This window comes from Cololabis saira, chromosome 19 (assembly GCF_033807715.1).
Source record: "Cololabis saira isolate AMF1-May2022 chromosome 19, fColSai1.1, whole genome shotgun sequence".
In the NCBI taxonomy this organism is placed as follows: Eukaryota; Metazoa; Chordata; class Actinopteri; order Beloniformes; family Belonidae; genus Cololabis; species Cololabis saira.
In genome coordinates this window covers 26,663,213-26,682,766 of record NC_084605.1, presented here as the reverse complement: position 1 = coordinate 26,682,766, position 19,554 = coordinate 26,663,213, and the positions used below count along the sequence as shown (strand labels likewise).

Below are 19,554 nucleotides of genomic sequence, written 5' to 3'. Positions count from 1 at the left end.
TTTACCGAGGCCACGCACATGATCACTTCAAAGTAGACACCTTGTAGTTCACTGTTGTCATTTTTATCAGATAATGAAAAAGTCAGGTCTGTGGGAGGAGGGGTGGTGGCACGGGTTTCAGCTCAGCCTGAGAAACAGGAACAGGCTATCAAGCTCCAGCCAGATAAGACGACTTATTGTGTTGGTGGTTTTTTTTAGAAGGTGCCATTCAAGTGCAACAACAAATAGGAGACTGACTGATACATCTCATCTTGAAAAAATGAAGCTTATCAGAATAGGAGAAAATAAAGGTCAACATATACTAAGTATACTAAGGGACCCTGGATGACGTAAAACAAACCCACTCATGGGAGCACGGGAATGTCAACATACAGATGTTTGTGCACATCTGTTGGGCAAGAACTATCACGCAGGTCCTGTCGCCGGTACGTGACCGGCCAGACCCCAGCTTTAGTTGTTTTTTTCATTCTGTAATTTCACCCACATCCAGCTGGATCCTCTCCTTATCTTTACTCTCCTCTCTTCATCCACCAGGTCCACCGCCTCCCGTTTCCTTGAGTGCTTATTCGCGTCAGCTGCTGTGATTACCCTCACCTGTGATTGATTATTCCTCCTCTGCATTTAAGCCCCACTCCATCCTGCAGGTCCAGCTTTGAGAGTGTGAGTGGTTACAAAATATGCTTTAGTCGCAACTAATGCAGGTACTGTCGCATGTTAATACCCTGTTTAGTCTTTTTTTCTGGCTTTTTCAAAGATAGTAACTGAACATAATGTGTGTAGTTTTACTCCAAACTGCAGGTTTTGATTTTACTATCTCGCCAAATACACAAATGTAAAAAAAAAATGAATATTTTAAAATATACAAATTAGCATGAGCCAATTGTACAGTAATTTATAAGATCAATGCTAATTTAACCTAGTTTTAGACACCTGGCATCTTAAACCTTGTTGCTTTTTTGTTAATGTGCATTGATTATTCATTAGTCACTACTCTGTGCAGGACTGCGTGCACGCACACAGTCCAGGCTAGAAATCATTGGCATCGATAGTTTGGCACATTTGCCACCTCCATCACTTCCAGCAGCTTTGAAGTTCTCAAGAGGAATTTGTGGCAGAGAGAAATGCGGTCCATACGGGTTATTGGGACGCCCTTCCAGTCTGAGAAATTTCAAGTGCCCCTTAAAGTTCAGGTAGATTTTGGAAAAACCAGTAAGAGCAAAAGTATAGTCCCTTTTTTCCTACACCTGCCTCTAAAGGGACATCACCAAAGGCCGAAATAAGAAGTGTTTGACAGAGAAGTTAATGGTCCATTGACCGGTTTCTCTGGAGACTGGATGGTGTTGTTGGAGCTCTGTTGCTTCTACAGGTGATTATTTTGATGAGAGTAATTATTGCCATCTGTGCGTAAAGATATTTTCAGGAAATAATGCGTTAGAGAAAGATCTCCTACCCAACCTTTAAAGTGTCTTTGCATATTAATGAGATTTCAAACATAAGCCAGCCTGACGCCGGGATCTCAGTGGGAGCAGAAGCTCCCTGATCCGGTCTTGCTCCATTCCCAGTGCAACCTCAGGCCTGTTGGAAGAGGAGCCCTGTTTGCTCGGCTCGGTTGATGTGACTGTGAGTTCCCATGAAGGTTTAAAGATTAAGAAGCAATTTTTTACAAGTATTGTCCATTCTGAAATTACATATCCTGTGAAGTTATTTTTCATATACGCTGGTCCGGCCCCGATGGTTCAGTCTTGGTACCTGCCCGATGTCATTGGTTTGGTTTTTGTTTCACTCTACCTGAAACAACTCACAACAGTCAGCACTGTCATTCATAGATAGTCTTGGCGAAGAATCATGTTTCCATGACAACTAGCCTGGGGCAACGAGCTGAAAATGGCGACACAAAGACTATGCATTTCACTCCAGAGTTGGATCTTTTTTGTTTTTCTGTTCTTGCAGTTTGTACATGAAGCGTGGCAGTAATGCGAGCATTACTTTCTTTTACCACAATGGTTTTTGTGCGACCTCACACCCTGCGACACACTACCCAGCTGTATGGAGGCCTTTTTAGCTCAGACATGTGGAGCTAAATCAAGGCCACAGAGCATTTACACACACGTTTTTGTTTCTAATCATAAATAAATGTCTTTTGGTGGATGAGAAAGCAATTTTACATGACGCGCTATTGATATTTGGTATCTTGTACTGATGGAAAGGGTAACTTTGCATAAATCTGTACAAGCAGTAAAAACCCAGTTAGTCACAGTAAGCAACTCAAATGATTTTCCCTTTTCACTGAACACACAGTTTATCTAAGATTACAATTATAACATTTCATCCAGTTTGAAGGTAAACACTGGTTTACAAACGTCTTCCATGAATGATGAAAAAAGAAACACTACCTCAAATTTCATGAATGCATGAATATCATAAAAGCTAAAGCCATCAGAGTGCACGCATGAAACAGCACAGCGTCTGTATCCGTCCAAAATGATTTTTACAGGCACAGAGAAGGTTAAGGAATCCGATTGGTTTCACTCTCACCTCATTCTCTTTGACATCGTACTTGGAGGAGTGCTTTGACTGGCTTTTCCTCCTGAGCTTCTTCAGGTCCGTGTGAGAGCGCTCCAGGCAGTCCTGCTTCACTTTGTGCTCCGTCTGATAGCGCTTGAAGGTGGCCTACAGACGTAAGCATTCGGCAGCGAAGTGGCAGTGAGTACATGGGTGTGTTTTTTTTTTTTAGATGTGGAGTGAATTTAGTGACTCTTACATTCATGTATTTAACATCCATCTCTGTCTTCTTCTCCAGTTCTGTGATAATCTCTTTGTGGAACCTCTTGATCTGCAGAGAGAAAACACCTCGGATTCAGTGCAACATACATAACCATTCAGGCACCTTGTTTTTCACACAACGTGCACCTCAGTCACGTGGCAACAGCAGAGTGGAGCGGTCTGCTGAAATATATGCTAATGAGTTTCTGCAATGTTCAAATTCCAACCACCAGCACGAGGTTATCAGCTTGTTCAGATTTAAGACTTGAAACTTTCGCTCCATGCAGATAAACAAAGACAAAACAACGACAAAGCCAACAAAAAATGCATACATGCACATGTTCAAGATATTGACCTTTGTCTTTAAATGGTATCCATCTTTCAACCAATGGCATTTGAATTCCTTTTAGTTGCTCTCACTAGGTATCTGAAGTGTTTCACCCCGAAGCCTAAACGCCAGGAATGACAATGGAGCTTCTTTTTCACTCTAGTTAAATTTTCTTTCACCACCTTTTCAATGACATACAACTAAAATAAGAAAGATTGACCCATATATGTTTGAAAGTAGCTCCATGCATTGCAAGGATTTTGGCTTGTAAAGAGGTTGGTTTTATTCATTCTTAGAAGATATGTGGTTAAGCCATGATATTATCTGTGTGTAATTCAGGCACGGGCAAGGCATTATCTCTTTTTATATATCCCACATACATAAGCTCACTCTCAGGGCTAGGGAGACACAGCTGGCAGCAATAAAGGGAGACGTGTCCTCAAGAGAAAACACAGGAATACCAAGAAACAACATGTGCTAATTGAATCTTAAACTTTGGCACATATTGATCCATGAATAGCTTGAGAGAGAACAGATGGAAGGTGTCTTTATGATAACAATAGCACTGCCTCAGAAGAGATAGGAAAGAGACACATTGAAGCACTTTACATATAAGGCTTATTCCTGGTGGACTTTGCTGTCCCTAATTCCTGTGACCTGGGAAACATGGCATATTTGCAAAAGGAATGAGCTAGAAGTACAAATCTATGGAGTAGTTCTATTTCTACGGGCATTCAGTCCATCAGTGGAGCATTAATACGTTTCCAAACAGTGCACAATTTTTTGCAACATTTAGAAAAGATAGCAAAATAAGCAGTAAACTGTTCATAAAGTCCTTGTTTTGTACTTCCTCTACAGTACTTCACACTGTGCTCAACAATGTCCTGTTATACAAGTTATACAGTGCAAAGATGTAGTTCGTCCACATTTGACAGTAGCTCATGGTTCCAGTAATAGAAGCTATATAAACTCATAACCAAATAAGTTTCACTATTTCTTGCCAACCATACAAATGTAGTCAAAGTTGTTGCAGATATAACCAAATCCTTTCTGTTTTTTCAAATGATTTGAAAGGATGGTTCGGGAAGCTACTTAAAGGTAGGGTAAGAGATTTCTGGATGGCATCATGTATGCTGATATATAATATAACATCAACAAAAGATCAAGAGTTAGCTTCTCCTTCGCCTTCCTTCCCTATCCCCCATCGTGAACTGTGCCACGTCTCCACCTAGTCCCCCACTTAATATGCACAAGCATGAAGCCTACCCCCTGTCCGTGATTGGCTGAGGTAACACTTATTCTGGTTTTGGCTGGCCCAACTCTGTACTGCAAAATCAGCCCCTCTTGAAATAAGTGTAATATTCCTAAATCTAGTCAAATTTGCCTTATTTTAAGCAAAAATGTCTCCTCCAGTGGGGTAAGAAACATTTCTAAGCTAGGAATCTTAAAACTAGCAAAATAGTCTTCTAATTATCTTGAAATTATGAAAACCAAGACAAGAACGACCGTGAAACAGAGATACATCTCAGTAAAAGGAATCAATCTGTGGAACAACCTTGATAGTGAAATGAAACTGTGTAATACACCAAAAAATTTCAAAAATATGTATAAAGACAAGATCATAAATAATTATAAATCATTGGCGTAGCCACATTATGTAGATTTATTGCAAAATTATGGACAGAATTATGTGTGTATTATGTCTATGGAAGGGTGCATGTATATGGATGTATGTATATGAATGCTTATGTATGCATGTACCGGTATGTGTAGATGAGTGTATATGTATGTACATGTATGTATGTGTATACAGGTATAAATAAGTGCATATATATGTATGTATGTATGTATGTATGTATGCACAGCAATGTATATATAGGTGGGTTTGGTGTGTCTGGATGAATGTATGCACGTGTGTAAATATGAACATCTTGATGCTGTTAAGCCGAGATAGGCCAGTTTGAGCAAATTTTTTTTTTCTTATTTATTTACTTTGTTCTCTTTCTTTCTCTAAAAAAAAAATATATATATATATATTAGAGAGATTTATTTTTCTCATGTAGTTATTTTGTTTAGTTTTTTCAAATCTTGCACTATAGTGGGACGTGGACATTGTGTTAAAAGGGTAGACAAAATAAGCTTTGGCTTCAGTCTACACCTTTTGGTCCTTGCTTGATCTACATGCAAAAAACTTTGTATTGACCACTGACTTCTACAACGTGACCAAATAAACATATCAAATCAAATCAAATCAAATCAAATTTATACTTTCTAGGAAGTTAGTTTGTGCAGTGTACTTTACGGAGACTTACCCTACCTTTTAATGGAAATAAATTAAACTCATCCTCTAAATGTACTTACATTCTCCTCCAATTCATTATGGACCCTCCGGTTTGCTTCTGCCATCTCCATCAGAACAACACCTACAAGACATCAAAAACAAATGTAAGTATTTTGAAAATAACGTTTAAAAAAAGAAAAAGATGTACTCGTACTAGGCTTTTCCTGAAAAGGCTCCTATGTGATATTTTGAGTTAGTCAATGGTTAAAGATTTAAAATGTGTTGGGATGCAAATTATTCTGTAAGAGTCCCATAGATACTCAACATTCCTATGGAGCATACTTTCTTCCATCACTGCATATGCTTTTTGCAGCCCATGTTTTCCAGGTGACTTATCTCCTTTCAATATTTGAACAGTTCTCAATAAGTAATCTCTATGAAATGTTCTAGCATTGTGTGGTCCGATACAGAACAGTCTCCATTCACAGATGGGCTACAGCATAGACAGGGCAGCATATGGCATGAAACAAAGGGGGCGAGTCAATACTGTAAACAGAAACGGACAGTCATAGCTAAGCAGTTTATAGCGCTATCTCTGTCACAATGGAGTGAAATCTGGACTGAAGGTTTACTATAGGTCATAATGTTCAAGTGAAACCTGCAAAAAAAAAAACAACCCAAAAAAGCACCTGGAGTTCTTCATATCTGCACGTGTGACATTGCCACAGTCAGTGTAAAAGGGCAAGAGTTACAAATCCACAGGAATGTAAAACCCCTCGACAGAGGATTAAGACAGCACAGGTGTTACTCTCTTTCTTTCTTTCTTTCTGGGATGGGGTGTCACACATTTCAGCACGCTCTATCTGAGCATTTATGCACGTTATACCCAATACCTGACATTCCACTGTGACCCCTTTGCTCAGAACAAACAAATGTTATGACCCACTGATATACACTGCACTCCAGTGATGAAGCACCGGGCTATAACAACATTGCCCTCTGAAGGTCACCAGAACGTACTGGTAAATGCTGCCTTTGTGTTTGAATGTGGGGGTGGCACTGGATGTAGAGCTGTTTGGACAGCCTCATCAAGAGACTGCATGGAGTTGGAAGGGAGATGCAGAAAAAGGCTGGGTGGGGTGTTCAAAGAGGCCATTGTGCATCTGCAGGTTTCACCTTTTGGGGTGAACAAGGTGTGAAAAGCTACTTGAGGAGGGGGTGAAGGCTACAGAAACTCTTTACAGGTTTCATGGATTTGTGAACAGCCGAAGCGTACACAGGCCATTCCTTCATAAGTATTTGTCCAAAGAAAAGAAAATGCTTTTTTCAAAACATACTTTCAAAAAAACAACTGCATAACAGGGAGCTTTTTCTCGGTTTATTTTATCTCTTATTTCCACCCATTTCTAATGAGTTATCCTCTTCTGAACATTTCAAACACCAAGATAATTCTGCTGCATTTCAGTGGTTTCCAATGAGTGGCATGCTCGTATATTTTTACTGCAGGTTCTTACAAGTTTGACAAAAGATCAGGGAGGAAAATAACACAATCCCTGATTCACACAGTTGGTCTCTGATTCAGTATTATGAGGACGCACCGCCCATCCAGCTCACCCAAAATGTATCTGACAAAAGCTGCAAACTACACTGGATAAAATGAACTCTGGACTTTAAAGTTAACTGTGCTTCTGCTTGCTAGTGGAAGTGTAAAGCTTAGTGGATTTAAACCATTAATTATGTCTTTTCTTTGGGTAACAGCCAAAACAGTGCTGGTCTAAAACCAGTGTTATTTTATAATTCTTTCTCTTTTAAATGCATTTAAAAAACCTTTAGTGTTGTTTCTTACTCTGATTGGCAAAGGCCTAGCTCAGATTAAACTTTAATTGTCTTGGTCATCCATTTGTTGCTGCTGTTCTTCTGGCTTTCTTTGCTGAAATTCCTCTCATGTCTGAAAAGTAAACTCAAGGGTTTGTTGCTTCGGTATGTCTGTGTTTCTTTTTGCTTTTTGTTTCATTGAACTCCTCTTAGTTTTTTGTGTTATTTCTACTTACAAGCTTATTAAGGATGCCTGTGTTATATTGAGCAGCATTTGTGCCACCTCTGCAAATCCAAGCGTTGCATAATAAGCATTACAGCGTAAAATAACACCACGGTGCCAACAAGATGCTAATCCTAGATTGCTAGATCGGTCCAACAAGTCACATGCCACCACTTCTAATAACAGGAAGTTCCCAGGCAGTATCAAGAGCAATGAAAATGAAGTCAGATTATGTTAATAAAAATTATATTTTACAGAATAGTGCACCAATGTAAATACTCACAGATTCCAATACCCTTGTTTTCAGCAGAATCAACCAGTATTTCTGATGCTGTTTATGGATCTAACTGCTAAACGGCTCTCATACTTATATCTTGCTTTCTGTTTCTTGTTTGAAAGGGAGGTTTGTCCTCCCACTATCACCAAGTGCTTCCTCGGATGTAAAATGGATTTTCACCATTAATTCAATTCCCTTCAAATGAACTGAGCTGAAATGTTGTGATGTTTAAGTTATGAATTAAGTTAAGAACTGTCCCTATTCCTGTTGTTGTATCAAATTCCACTTTTACGAGAATTTTGGAAGATGTCACAACAGAAGGAGGCAAGCCTTTTACATTTTCACCCGGTGACGTGTTTTATGAGATGGAAATGCCTTGTACAAACACGAGTCCTGCCTATTTGGCGTTCAGATAAGGAAAGGGAACGGTGACGACACCGCCTGCTGTCATGTTGGCACAGTTTCTTTCACGTTCTGCCTCTTTTTTCACCACTTCTATGATTAAAGCCTGAATTTTGCCATAGTTATTGGTCATCATCATGTAGGACACGTTGCTATTTGTCGACTGCAGTGTCTGGTCACATCCTCAATGAGTCAGGATCAAATGCAATCTCTATTATATTCAATCCAGCACAGGTGGGAAGAGACAGGGCGTTGCCACAGAGTGAGCCACTTCCTTCATGTTATCATAATGAAGTCACTGTGATAAATGCTGAATCTGCTGTGGTTATGTTACATGGCCTGGTGTGGCCATGTATCTTCTTCAATCTTTCCCATGAAAGAGATCTTACTGAGATCTTAAAAAAAAATCTCTGTCACTTGTTTGAAAAAAGAGAAATCTGGTATCTGAAATATCAGATTTGATGTTGGAACTCAAATTCTTAACTCCTTACACCTAATTAAGAAAAATAACCACAGTTGTTAACGTTCACATACATCATGATATGATTACCGAAGCTATTGAAGTAAAAGAAGGGTTAAAGTTTAGAAAAGAGCTGGTACTTAAAAAAAAAAGAAATACTCAAGGGTGCATCTTTTTAAGTCACAAGAACATTTAAACTCCGCTATCCTGTGTGTTTTAGATGTTTCCCTGCTTCACCACACCCCGGTACAGACTTGTACAGACCTCGATGACAAGCTGATGATCCATTCTATGAATCAGGTGAGTTGAAGCAGGGAAATATCTAAAACATGAAGGACAGCAGTCTTCGAGGACCAGAACTGGTAATGATTTTCATAGCAGTTGTTATCTGAAATGGCTGATTTGTGGTGCTGAGCAAACAAAAGCAGAATCTTTATAAGCTCCAAAGTCATGGTTTACTGAGTCATAATTTAGTCTTTGGTCTTTTTAAAAAGGAAATTCCCTGTGTACTGAAGCAAAATCAAGGTCACAAGCCGAGGATCAAAAGAGGGACTAGAGTGTGGTGACAGTAGACACGACTGCCTGAACACGACGGTGGCTTAAAAACGACACTCTTCTCACTGTTTTTTACTTATTTGCAACAACTCTTGCTGTTCCCAGTCACATTTCAGCCTCCTCCTCCTGGAAAGTTTCCAAAACAATCCTACCAGCTAACTGTATATCATGAGCAGTATCACTGATTCCCTTTCAGATTTTGAAAATGGTTACCCTTTTAAACGTCTGCAAAACCATCGATTAATTCATTTCACTATATAGCACTTTGATTTCCGTGGCATGATGACACCGATGGTGAAGTGGTGAATTAAGTTACAGGACCTGCAATCTGGAGATGTTTGAGTCAAGAGTGAGCCAACTGTTTTTTTTTCCATTTACTTCCCCCTAAACAAGTCTCTTGTAAAGCCTATGTGAAACTGATGTTTGATTGTTTATTTGTTTTTAATTCTGACTTGTGATTTGGTGAAGCTAAGAGTGAGACTGGGCTCTATTGGTTTGGCCAAATTGTGATTAACCATACGTACAGTAGGCCTACATATCCAAAATGTTAAATATCTGTTGGCCATTGCTCACTGACGTGTCTGTTATATGGTTTCTCTCAATAAAAATAAACTACCCATCATAAACTGATCATATTTGGAATACTGTATAAAAAGTACTTTGGTTGACTTAACCAAGAGTTAAGAGGCCAGATATTTGAAACTTCACAAGGTGAGAATATTAACCACATCAATCAACGATCAGCAGTCTGTTGGCAGCACTAATTCCTCGAGTCACAATAATATTTAAATTTTTCAAACAACATTATCAGCTGACGTTTGACAAACGACGCAGAGAGAAGGTGGAAGGGGTGAGGTTCATACTATTCATTCTCCAGAGACGTCTCTTTTTTAGGCTTTGGGTACCTGTTAGATTGCAAAGCTGATGAACAACTTCCTGCGGGGTCACATACTCAAAATAAACACCTGATAAGATGACTCACAACCGGCAGACAATGAGAAAGTTACAAATATCTTTCTTACACTGTCATGCTGTATGTCAGCCTCCACAAGTTATGTCAGAATGTAAAGGTAGAGCCCCTAAGTTTATTACTTATTACTAAAGAGATAGCATGTTTCAACAAAGCGATGGAAGTATGCTATAATTAAAATTTTTGGATTGTCGAGTTTTCACCCAACTGGATGATTCTGACTTTGACTGAATTTGTATGTATATATGTATGTATATATATATGTGTGTGTGTATATATATATATATATATATATATATATATATATATATATATATATATATATATACGTGTACACGTGTATACGTGTATCGGCCCCTCACTTTTTTGGTCATTCTACTCATCTTGAAAATAGAAAAGGAAATCACATATTTTAAATAAATATTGAATTTCAAATGAAGTCCTATATTTGCACTTTAGGAAATTAAAACAGGTTGATCAGGGAAAGAAAAACAGAGCAGCCGACCCACCTGAAATCAGATGTTTGTCTGTTGTAACACTGATCGCTGCATTGGAAGTGCATTTCAGCAGGTATAGTAGAATGACACATGATCAAAAAGGTCTGATAATACAACAATGAAATGTTAGGGTTAAAGTGACTTGAAAATCTTGATCCTCCACCACAGAAAACTACCTGATCATCCAGTGCAGAAAGTGTTTTTGTTACTGCATTGTATGTTCATTGTTCACTGTGTCAAGATGCATTTATGAACCCAAAACATTGTATTTGTCAGTACTGCGTGTATGAGGCATTTCTCGAACAGAATAAAATCAGATTTCTCAGTGCTTACTCTGCCAGTCACTGGATAGAGCTGATTAAGCCAGCATCTAAGCAACTCGCTTATCCCTACATTAAAGAAAACTAGAGCTCAGTCACAGCTCAACAGTTTTTACTTTACTGTGCATACTGCATCAGGCTGCTGGATAAAAGTATTTTCTTATTTCCAGTGAACTCTCACTCAGGTCATGGCAACAGTTTTGGGGAAAAAAGAAGCAGGGCCAAAGTAAACACCTCAGATGGCTCTCTGCAAATAGTTCACGAGGCAAAATTTGTGATGCAAATGCTTTATGTATTACACCATTCATGCACCACAGGAAAGAAAAACAAACGATTGCTTCAGGAATAAAAAAAATTTATATATATATATATTTTTAGCCTTATGCAGCAGAATAACACAGCTGATCTGTACTCTCCGATAATCATGAAGTTTAAAGGAAATCAAGAATCCCACTGTCAGGGATGGGCCTATGGGTTAAAGTTTTACTCTAGTTCATGTTAGGCATCATAGATTGATAGATTAATAAGAAGTCACTGTTCTCCTATTTACATAAACATTGGATGGCAGATTGAGAAACATGGCATAGGATAATTCAATGGGAAGGTGGTCTGTTTTTTCAGAATTGTTACTAATTTTCATGCAGCAATTGACAAGAAAATTCCCATTGTATTGTCATCTTTTACAGATAAACAAGTTATCATTAAATAATTTAGACTGAAACTCTGTGGCCAGGCCTGTAACCATGGGCCCGGATCCTCGGCTGCAGAAACCGTCTCTAGAGATACATGGAATGTCACCTCTCTGGTGGGGAAGGAGCCCGAGCTGTTGCACGAGGTTGAGAAATTCCGGCTAGATATAGTCGAACTTGAATTGACACATAGCTCAGGCTATGGGAACCAATCTCCTCGAGAGGGGTTGAACTCTGTTCAGCTCTGGAGTTGCCAAAGGTGAGAGGCACTGGTTGCCGGGTTGGGATACTTATTGCCCCCAGCTCAATAATAATAATAATAATGAATTTAACTTGTAATGCACTTTACATTCAATGAATCTCAAAGTGCTACACTTAGACCATTATTCATTCATACACATCCTCACCGGTGGTGGTAGCTACATTTTGCAGTCACAGCTACCCTGGGGCAGACTGACAGAAGCGTGGCTGCCATTCCGTGCCAAACAGCCCCTCCGACCACCACCAACATTCATACACATTCAAGCACATTCACACAGGGCAAGGTGGGTAAGGTGTCTACGACAGCAACTGGGACAGAGCGGGATTCGAACCGCCGACCTTCCGATCATTGGACGACCCGCTCTACCACCTGAGCTACTGCCGCCCAGCTCAGTGCCTGTACATTGGAGTACACACTGGTAAACGAGAAGGTAGCCTCCCTCTGCCTTCGAGTAGGGGTGGCGGGTCCTGACTGTTTATTTTTGATGTCTGACTTTTGTGCTCGTCATGGATTGTCCATTACAAACACCATGTTCAAACATAAAGATGTCCACATGTGTACTTAGCACCAGGTAACCCTAGTCGCAGATCAATGATTGACTTTGTAGTTGTATCATCTGACTTACGGCCACATGTCTTGGACACTTGGGTGGAGAGAGGAGTGGATCTGTCAACAGAGAGAGCTTCAACTACCATCACCAGGAGAGCTTCAGCCATGTCCTGGGGGAGAAGGGGGACATAGAGACTGAGTAGATCATGTTCCGCGCCTCGAGGCAGCTGACCGGAGCTGTGGTCGTAAGGTTGTCGGTGCCTGTCGTGGCAGTAATCCCCGAACATGCTGGTAGACACAAGTGGTTAGGGATGCTGTCAAGCTGAAGAAAGGGTCCTATAGGGCCTTTTTGGCCTGTGGGACTCTGGAGAAAGCGAATCAGGTTCGGCAATCCAAATGGAATGTGGCTTCGGTGGTTGCTGAGGTAAAAACCCGGCATGGGAGGAGTCCGGTGCCTCTACATCTGGTGTCAAAGCTTGGTCTGCATTGTTGGCTATAAGTTGGAGTTGTTTCCTGTGGGGGCTGGATTCTGCCACGGTTGCCCTTTATCACCGATTCTGTTCATTACTTTCATGGACAGGATGTCTTGGTGCAGTTGAGGAGTGGAGGGGGTCTGGTTTGATGGCCTCAGATTTGGGTCTCTGCTTTTTGCAGATGACGTGGTTCTGTTGGCCTCATCAGGCCAAGACCTTCAACTCTCACTGGAGCAGTTTGCAGCCGAATGTGAAGTGGATGGGATAAGAATCAGCACTTCTAAATCCGAGATCATGGTCCTCAGTAAGAAAAGGGCAGAGTGCCCTCTCCGGGCCGAGAAGGAGATCTTGCCTCAATTGGAGGAGTTTATGTAATTTGAGGTTTAGTTCATGAATAAGGGAAGAATGGAGCGAGAGATCAATAGGCAGATTGGTGCGGAGTCCACACTGATGCAAACTCTACAACGATCTGTTGTGGTGAAGAAGGAGCTGACCCAAAAAGCAAAGCTCTCGATTTACCAGTTGGCCTACGTTCCTACCCTCACCTATGGTCATGAGCTTTGGATAGTGGCCAAAGAACGAGATTGTGGACACAACTGGCAAAAAGGAGCTTCCTTTGAAGGGTGTCCGGGCTCTGCGTCTGTGATAGGGTGAGAAGCTTGGTCATTCAGCGGGGACTCAGACTAGAGCCACTGCTCCTCCGCATCCAGAGGAGCCAGATGAGGTGGTGAGGATGCCTCCTGGACGCCTCCCTGGGAGAAGAACCCGAAGAACCCGAAGAACCCGAACCCAGGACATGTTGGAGGGACTATACTATTATACTATTGAAGATGTTGTTATTCCTCTTCATTTTTTTAAACACTGCACTGATCAACTATGCTGCTGTGCTATTTTTGATGCTCTCTCTGCATTGCTTACATTTTCAACATGACAGACACACCTAATCCCCTTCGTACAGTGAAAAGGTAACCCAGCCTTTCATTTAATTCAGAGAAATAAGTTATAGGATATGGTACCTGTTTACACTTAATACATTGTGCTCACAGTTTAACTATAAAAAGTATTTCAATTTTGACCAAGCTGATTTTATTTCCTGCCTGTTACATCAGTCGGAGCTTGTGGGACACAAACACAAATTGACACAAATTGGTAAACCTCCTGAATTAATGAGTGATGCAGCCACAGAATCCAGAAAGCGGCATGATAACTGAAACGGCACATTATTATGACCACGGAAAAGGTAGAGCAGCTCTGAATGCTAATGCAGTTGGAATAATTGGAAATGACTCACTCGATCAAATAAACCTCACCCTCAACTGCAGCATCAGAAAGGAGACAGAGGAAGCTCTTCGAACAGAGCAAGAGGCAGCTGGTAAATAACAATAATGAAATATGACTTCTACTGTACCATGGATGCGTGGTTATTTCAATTTCCAGGTGTCTGTTTAATTTGCTTTTGTGAGGCACAAAGTCACGATGTTGCACCTGGATGGATGCAGCCCGTTGATGCTGCCCAACTTTCATCATCTAAAAAAACAAGGCTGCTCATTTCACACCAATGTTCACAATTCAGTCTGACATTTTGTTAGGTAATGATCGGTTTTCTCGATGACAGCTCAAAGAAAAATGCTATGAACGTGGCAAAAATGGGAAAACAGGTGGCCTGTATCTGAGCGTAATGGGTACCTGCATCTATGATCCTATATTATGCTAAAGTCAAATGATGAATCATAATATGGTTTTACCCTGAGTTCTTAAAGCAGCACAATGTAACTTTCAGCTTTTGTTGAGTTTAGCGGCTCCTTTGGACAAAAGCGGTAGTGCTTTACCAGAAAGAACACTACATTTCCCATGAGCACCAGCGCGTACTGCTGGAAAGATCCTGTCCCCGTTGCGTGCATTTGTTTTGATAATAAATGAGAGAAGACGGGACGGACTTTCAAAACTACTTTTCTGTTTTCAGCGGTCGTTTGCAGGATGGATAGCGAAGAGGTAATGTATCTATTTTTGGCTAAACAATATAATATGACGAAGTTGAAAATCACTCATTTCAACTTGGTTTTATTAGTCCTGTTTCAGCGAGATAATGTGCCCCAAATTACAGTATACGCTCTGGTTTTTTTCTACTGCACCTTTTTCCTGTCACGTTTTTTAGAGGGACTTTGTCGTAAATTAGTAGTCCAACATACTTACTGACAAAATAAAAAAAATACTTTATAACCTGTGAATAACTGAATGTTTTGCAGATCAGCCCTGCACAATTTTACAGTTCTCAGGAAAAATAGTTAGAAATGTTCTATACATTTTCTTTGCATTGCATTCTTTCCTCTAGAAGAAAGAATGCTTTCGTCTCGACTGCGAATCAGGAAGTAGGGGGAAGTGACGTATGCCGTGAAGCAGTCAAAGCCGTAAAAATGTGTAGTTTTTTAGTGTAGAAGGGTTCCTACCATGCACCTCAAAGTTACAAAGTGCCAGTGAAGGCGATACAGACCCCTCAGACCATGACAGAGGTGTCATTAAACCTGTTAGAAGTTGATGTACCATCACAATGACTCTGGAAATATGATATTAAGGTGGAAAAGTTACATAGTGCTGCTTTAATACCGACATGCTATATGAAGTCGCACACTGATGCAGCTCTGCCTCCATCCGTGTGATTTTTCTGTCCAAAGTGGAACAGTGTCAGTTTAAAAATGTTGGCTTTTGCTCATCTTTTTGTCGCAATCGTTGTGGGTAAAAGCCTCTAAAGACTCAACAGCAAAACATGTACTACTTTGCATGACTTTCAGCTACGGTAAGGGGGCTCAATTATGGACCAAAAAACATAGTCACGATTATTTTGGACGACATTGAAATCACCACTATTTAAAAGGATTATCCACTGACTCCTGAATTACACCGCATTTATCAAACTCAACATAAAAATACTGTAATTTCCATGGTAAACTTAAATTGAGTTCTGAATAAAATTTCCCTAACTTTGCTATCGCTACTACCATCTCAATGTGGCACGCACAGTGGCACAACCTGTAATTTTTGACTCGTCATCTTGACGCAGCATAAATAACAACGGAAAGCTATTCTTTCTTTGGAGTAAAAGTTTGTTCCCCATAGACGGATCACCGGTTTGCTTAGCTTTGCATCATGATTGAAATGCATACACTTATAACAAAGAAGTAGCTACTGCTCATATCCTGCATCAATTCCTGTGAAGATTCTCTGTTCACTCAGCAGTTTGTAGTGTCTTAACATCATTTAGTATCGTTAGTTCAGATCATTTAGACCTTGACTAAGTTAGTATCCAAAACCTACAATAATATACTAAGCATTTACCATGCAAAGGAAAAACTGCATTATTGACTTCAATTTTCAGACATGAAGGCCACATCCATCATCTACCTGCAGTTTATGCTAACGTAGCAGAGTGGATACGAACTAAGTCATTATTTCTTGTCTCAAAGGAGCCACATTCATGTACGCAGACAGGACCCTCCCACACACACACACACACACACACACAAAACAACAAAAAAACAAAACCCATTGCTCCCCACTACTCCTCACCCTTTTCCCTTTGCTCGGTGCCGGTAGTCAGAAACTGGACATGCATGCATGAAACTCACCGAGCTCTCTGGAGACTGGAGACATGAGGGCATTTTCTCCTATCTTTGACACAGCATCAAAATAGGTTTTTCCAGATAGAGTCATTGCTGCAAGGGAGAAGAAAAAAATTAACTTTTTTTTCTACTTTCGGTAAAATATTTGAAGTAGAAACAATGTCACTTAGAGTATGTGAGCAACCTTTGGCATTGAAGTAAGATCTTTTCACCAGTGTGCTTGCTTTTACCTGTGACTGTCTTTTCATAGCTCTTCCCAAGGTTGACCAGGTTCCTCAGACTTGGGTTGAACTGTTCCATCACATTCTGCGTCAAAAAGCAGAGAAATATTATTGTGGGAGAAAGCAAAACAACAAAAAAAAGGAGACCTTTGCATTAATAACAAAACTCGAAAGGCCATTTAAGCTCATTTGGGTGGAGAAAAGGAATTTATGAAAACATGTGCCTATGTTTGTGCTGTTGCTCTATAAATATCCCAATGTGAGAACAATAAAAACGTTCAATCTTTAACTTGACCTCCCATATGTGCTGTACAACTCCCTCAGAAGAGCGAAGTCCCACACAAAGGTGCAGCTATTTGCAGCATGAACCTCACCGCTCTCCAGCCACCCCCTCTCACTTTATTGGAAAGTTTCAACAATCAAGTGCTGCTCTCTCCCCCCGTCTGTATTCCCCTGGCACACCCTCAATAGAACAATGAAGAGTGGCAGGTATGCTTTTACAAGACGGAGGGGGGGGGGAGAAGAAGGAGAAGGAAAAAAAATCAAAGCAGAAGGAAACAGGTTCCTCGATTTCTGTTTCTCATCCTCCCAGCTGAAACTGACAGACTGTAAACTTCAGGCGTGACTTTCTCTGTCAGGTTCTCACTTTTTCTTTCACCTGTGAGAATATGCCACTAAAGAGAGAAAAAATCTAATCAAAACTTTAAACATTAAGCAATAAAGCAATCCCTTAACCAAAAACTTTATCTCTTTCTTTTGAATTATGTGGTCTTTTGGTTGATTTAACAACCACAACATACAGTTCATGCAACATGGGTAAGGGCAACAGTGTAAAGTTAATTAGATTTACTATGATTTAGCAAAGACTGCATTTGTGATTAACTACTGATTCAATCACAGTGGCTTTCTCTCTCTTGATATACCACTGAAGACTGAAGGACTTTAACAGCAGAGTAGTAGGATGTCATACATAATAATATGAAGAAAAAAATGTTGTTCTCCTATTAAGGTATTAGTTTTGATTTATTTTGCTTGCAAACAACAGTTTCAATTGTACTCGTGAAGTCAAATTTACTGTCTGGAGAATTTGATATCTGAGAGTAATAGAATAAAACTAGAAAAAAAAAACAAGCATAATCTATACTGTTATTTTAATGTTGCAGTATTTTAACATATGTATGTATAAAAAAAAAAGGCATGTTGATTCATTTTCACCGGGTTATCAGTTATTTCTGACTTCTTAGACGCGCGGCTCACCTTGTATGTGCTTTCAGTAAGTCTGCTCACACCGTCGGGAGTCCGAGCCATGACGGCGACTTGTTTCTCGAGCGCAGATGTTGGGAGGAATCAAAACGATGAAAATCAGGAAGAATTAAATAAAAGTCAATGTGGTAATCCAGATGTGTTCTCCAGAGTCGGCTGTGCTCCCTGTGCGTGATCCTTGACTCCGGTGCATGTGGCCAGGGGGCGGGGGTGGGGGGTGCGCTCAGCAGCCGGGGGCGGCGTTCACGCACTGACTGGGACGCGGACGGAGCTCTGCACGGTTAGACCGCGACCACGGGAGCGCGCCGGGGAGCGCGCCTGGGAGGGAGGTTGGGAGGGAGGGGTGCGTGACGTCACCGTGGCTGCTGCACAAATTAAAGTTCTCAGGTGACATGAAACGTTTCTGTAAAGGTGACTCATATTAACAACTTTATAGAGAGGCATGACGCACATTTCAGACACTGTTTTCTGGTCTTCAGAACCCATTCTAACGTTGACCAACAGAGGTCGCTACAACACTACCATTTGTACTGTTATGTGGCCTCTACGTGTTACAGAAGTTAAAACTACATCAAATGTCAATTTATAACCAAAGTAAACGAATCGGTCTCACAAAATAAAAGCAAAATTATTATTATTATATATTATATATATATTATATATTATATTAATAATTATAATTAATAATTATTTTATGAGGGTAAATGTTAGAAAATATATCCAGAGTATCTATACTACTTCTACTATAACAGTTATGCAATGATGAACATCTCTGCATTTAAATGCGGTTCTTGTTTAAACAAGAACATATTTCATTACTCTATAAATGACAAGAAACCTCTGATTAATCAATCAACCTCAAAAGTCCCCACATATTATATGCTGCATGTAAATCTGTCACAGGCTCAGTTAGAGTTTGGATGGCAAAATACATGCGATGGAAATAAAACCATCACATTACAAAACAATAAGCAACTGTAATTTAATCAATGATTTGCTGCTAGATAAAATGATTAAAATTAAGTTACATTACATTTTGTACTGATAACTTTATTTGATCAGCCCAGTCATATGTAGAAATTGGTTTTATAGTGACTTTAGCAATATTTAATTCTTGTTTATACTGTTGAATTAACGATAATAGTGTTTTTATTCCCTTTGAGCCACATTCAATATGGAGGATCCTCCTCTTTTTATTATGTGACCTCAGTGCTGAAAAGACATCAGCAGAGTTGCACAAAAGAAAGGCATCCTACATGCTGCAAACCAAACACGGTATACATGCTTTATGGAAGGACATGAGTTTTGTAAGTTGATTGGATTTGCATTTATTTGAATCAGAAAAAAATATGTAAAAAAATTCAAACTTAAAAAAAAGAAAAAAATATAATTTTTATGTCAGAATAAAGTGCTGCACTTTTTGTGTTTGATATTATAATAAACCAGATGTATTTATATCCAGTAGCATCGCTTATTAAAAGTAGGGCCCGAGCACCGACAGTGCGAAGGCCCTATTGTATCTGTAGGAATTTTTATTATTTTTCTCGTTTTTCTTCCGACGAAATGAGGGCCTTTTTGCCCCCCTAAAC

At 39.9% G+C, this 19,554-nt stretch overlaps 1 protein-coding gene across 2 annotated transcripts in view; it reads right to left on the bottom strand.

The window, feature by feature from the left end:
* baiap2l1a (BAR/IMD domain containing adaptor protein 2 like 1a) overlaps window positions 1-18,200 on the bottom strand; it is a 28,858-nt gene extending 10,658 nt beyond the window's left edge. The window contains exons 1-6 of one of the 2 annotated variants that reach the window (XM_061708037.1): window positions 17,960-18,200; window positions 16,712-16,787; window positions 16,488-16,574; window positions 5,453-5,514; window positions 2,762-2,833; window positions 2,536-2,670 (exon numbers count right to left, since the gene is read on the bottom strand). In XM_061708037.1, the coding sequence (XP_061564021.1) occupies window positions 2,536-2,670; window positions 2,762-2,833; window positions 5,453-5,514; window positions 16,488-16,574; window positions 16,712-16,787; window positions 17,960-18,010 (483 nt within the window). In that variant the 5' untranslated portion in view covers window positions 18,011-18,200. The remainder of the gene's footprint in view (window positions 1-2,535; window positions 2,671-2,761; window positions 2,834-5,452; window positions 5,515-16,487; window positions 16,575-16,711; window positions 16,788-17,959) is intronic. The other variant, XM_061708036.1, reaches the window with a different exon arrangement.
* Between the last annotated feature and the right edge of the window lie 1,354 nt (window positions 18,201-19,554).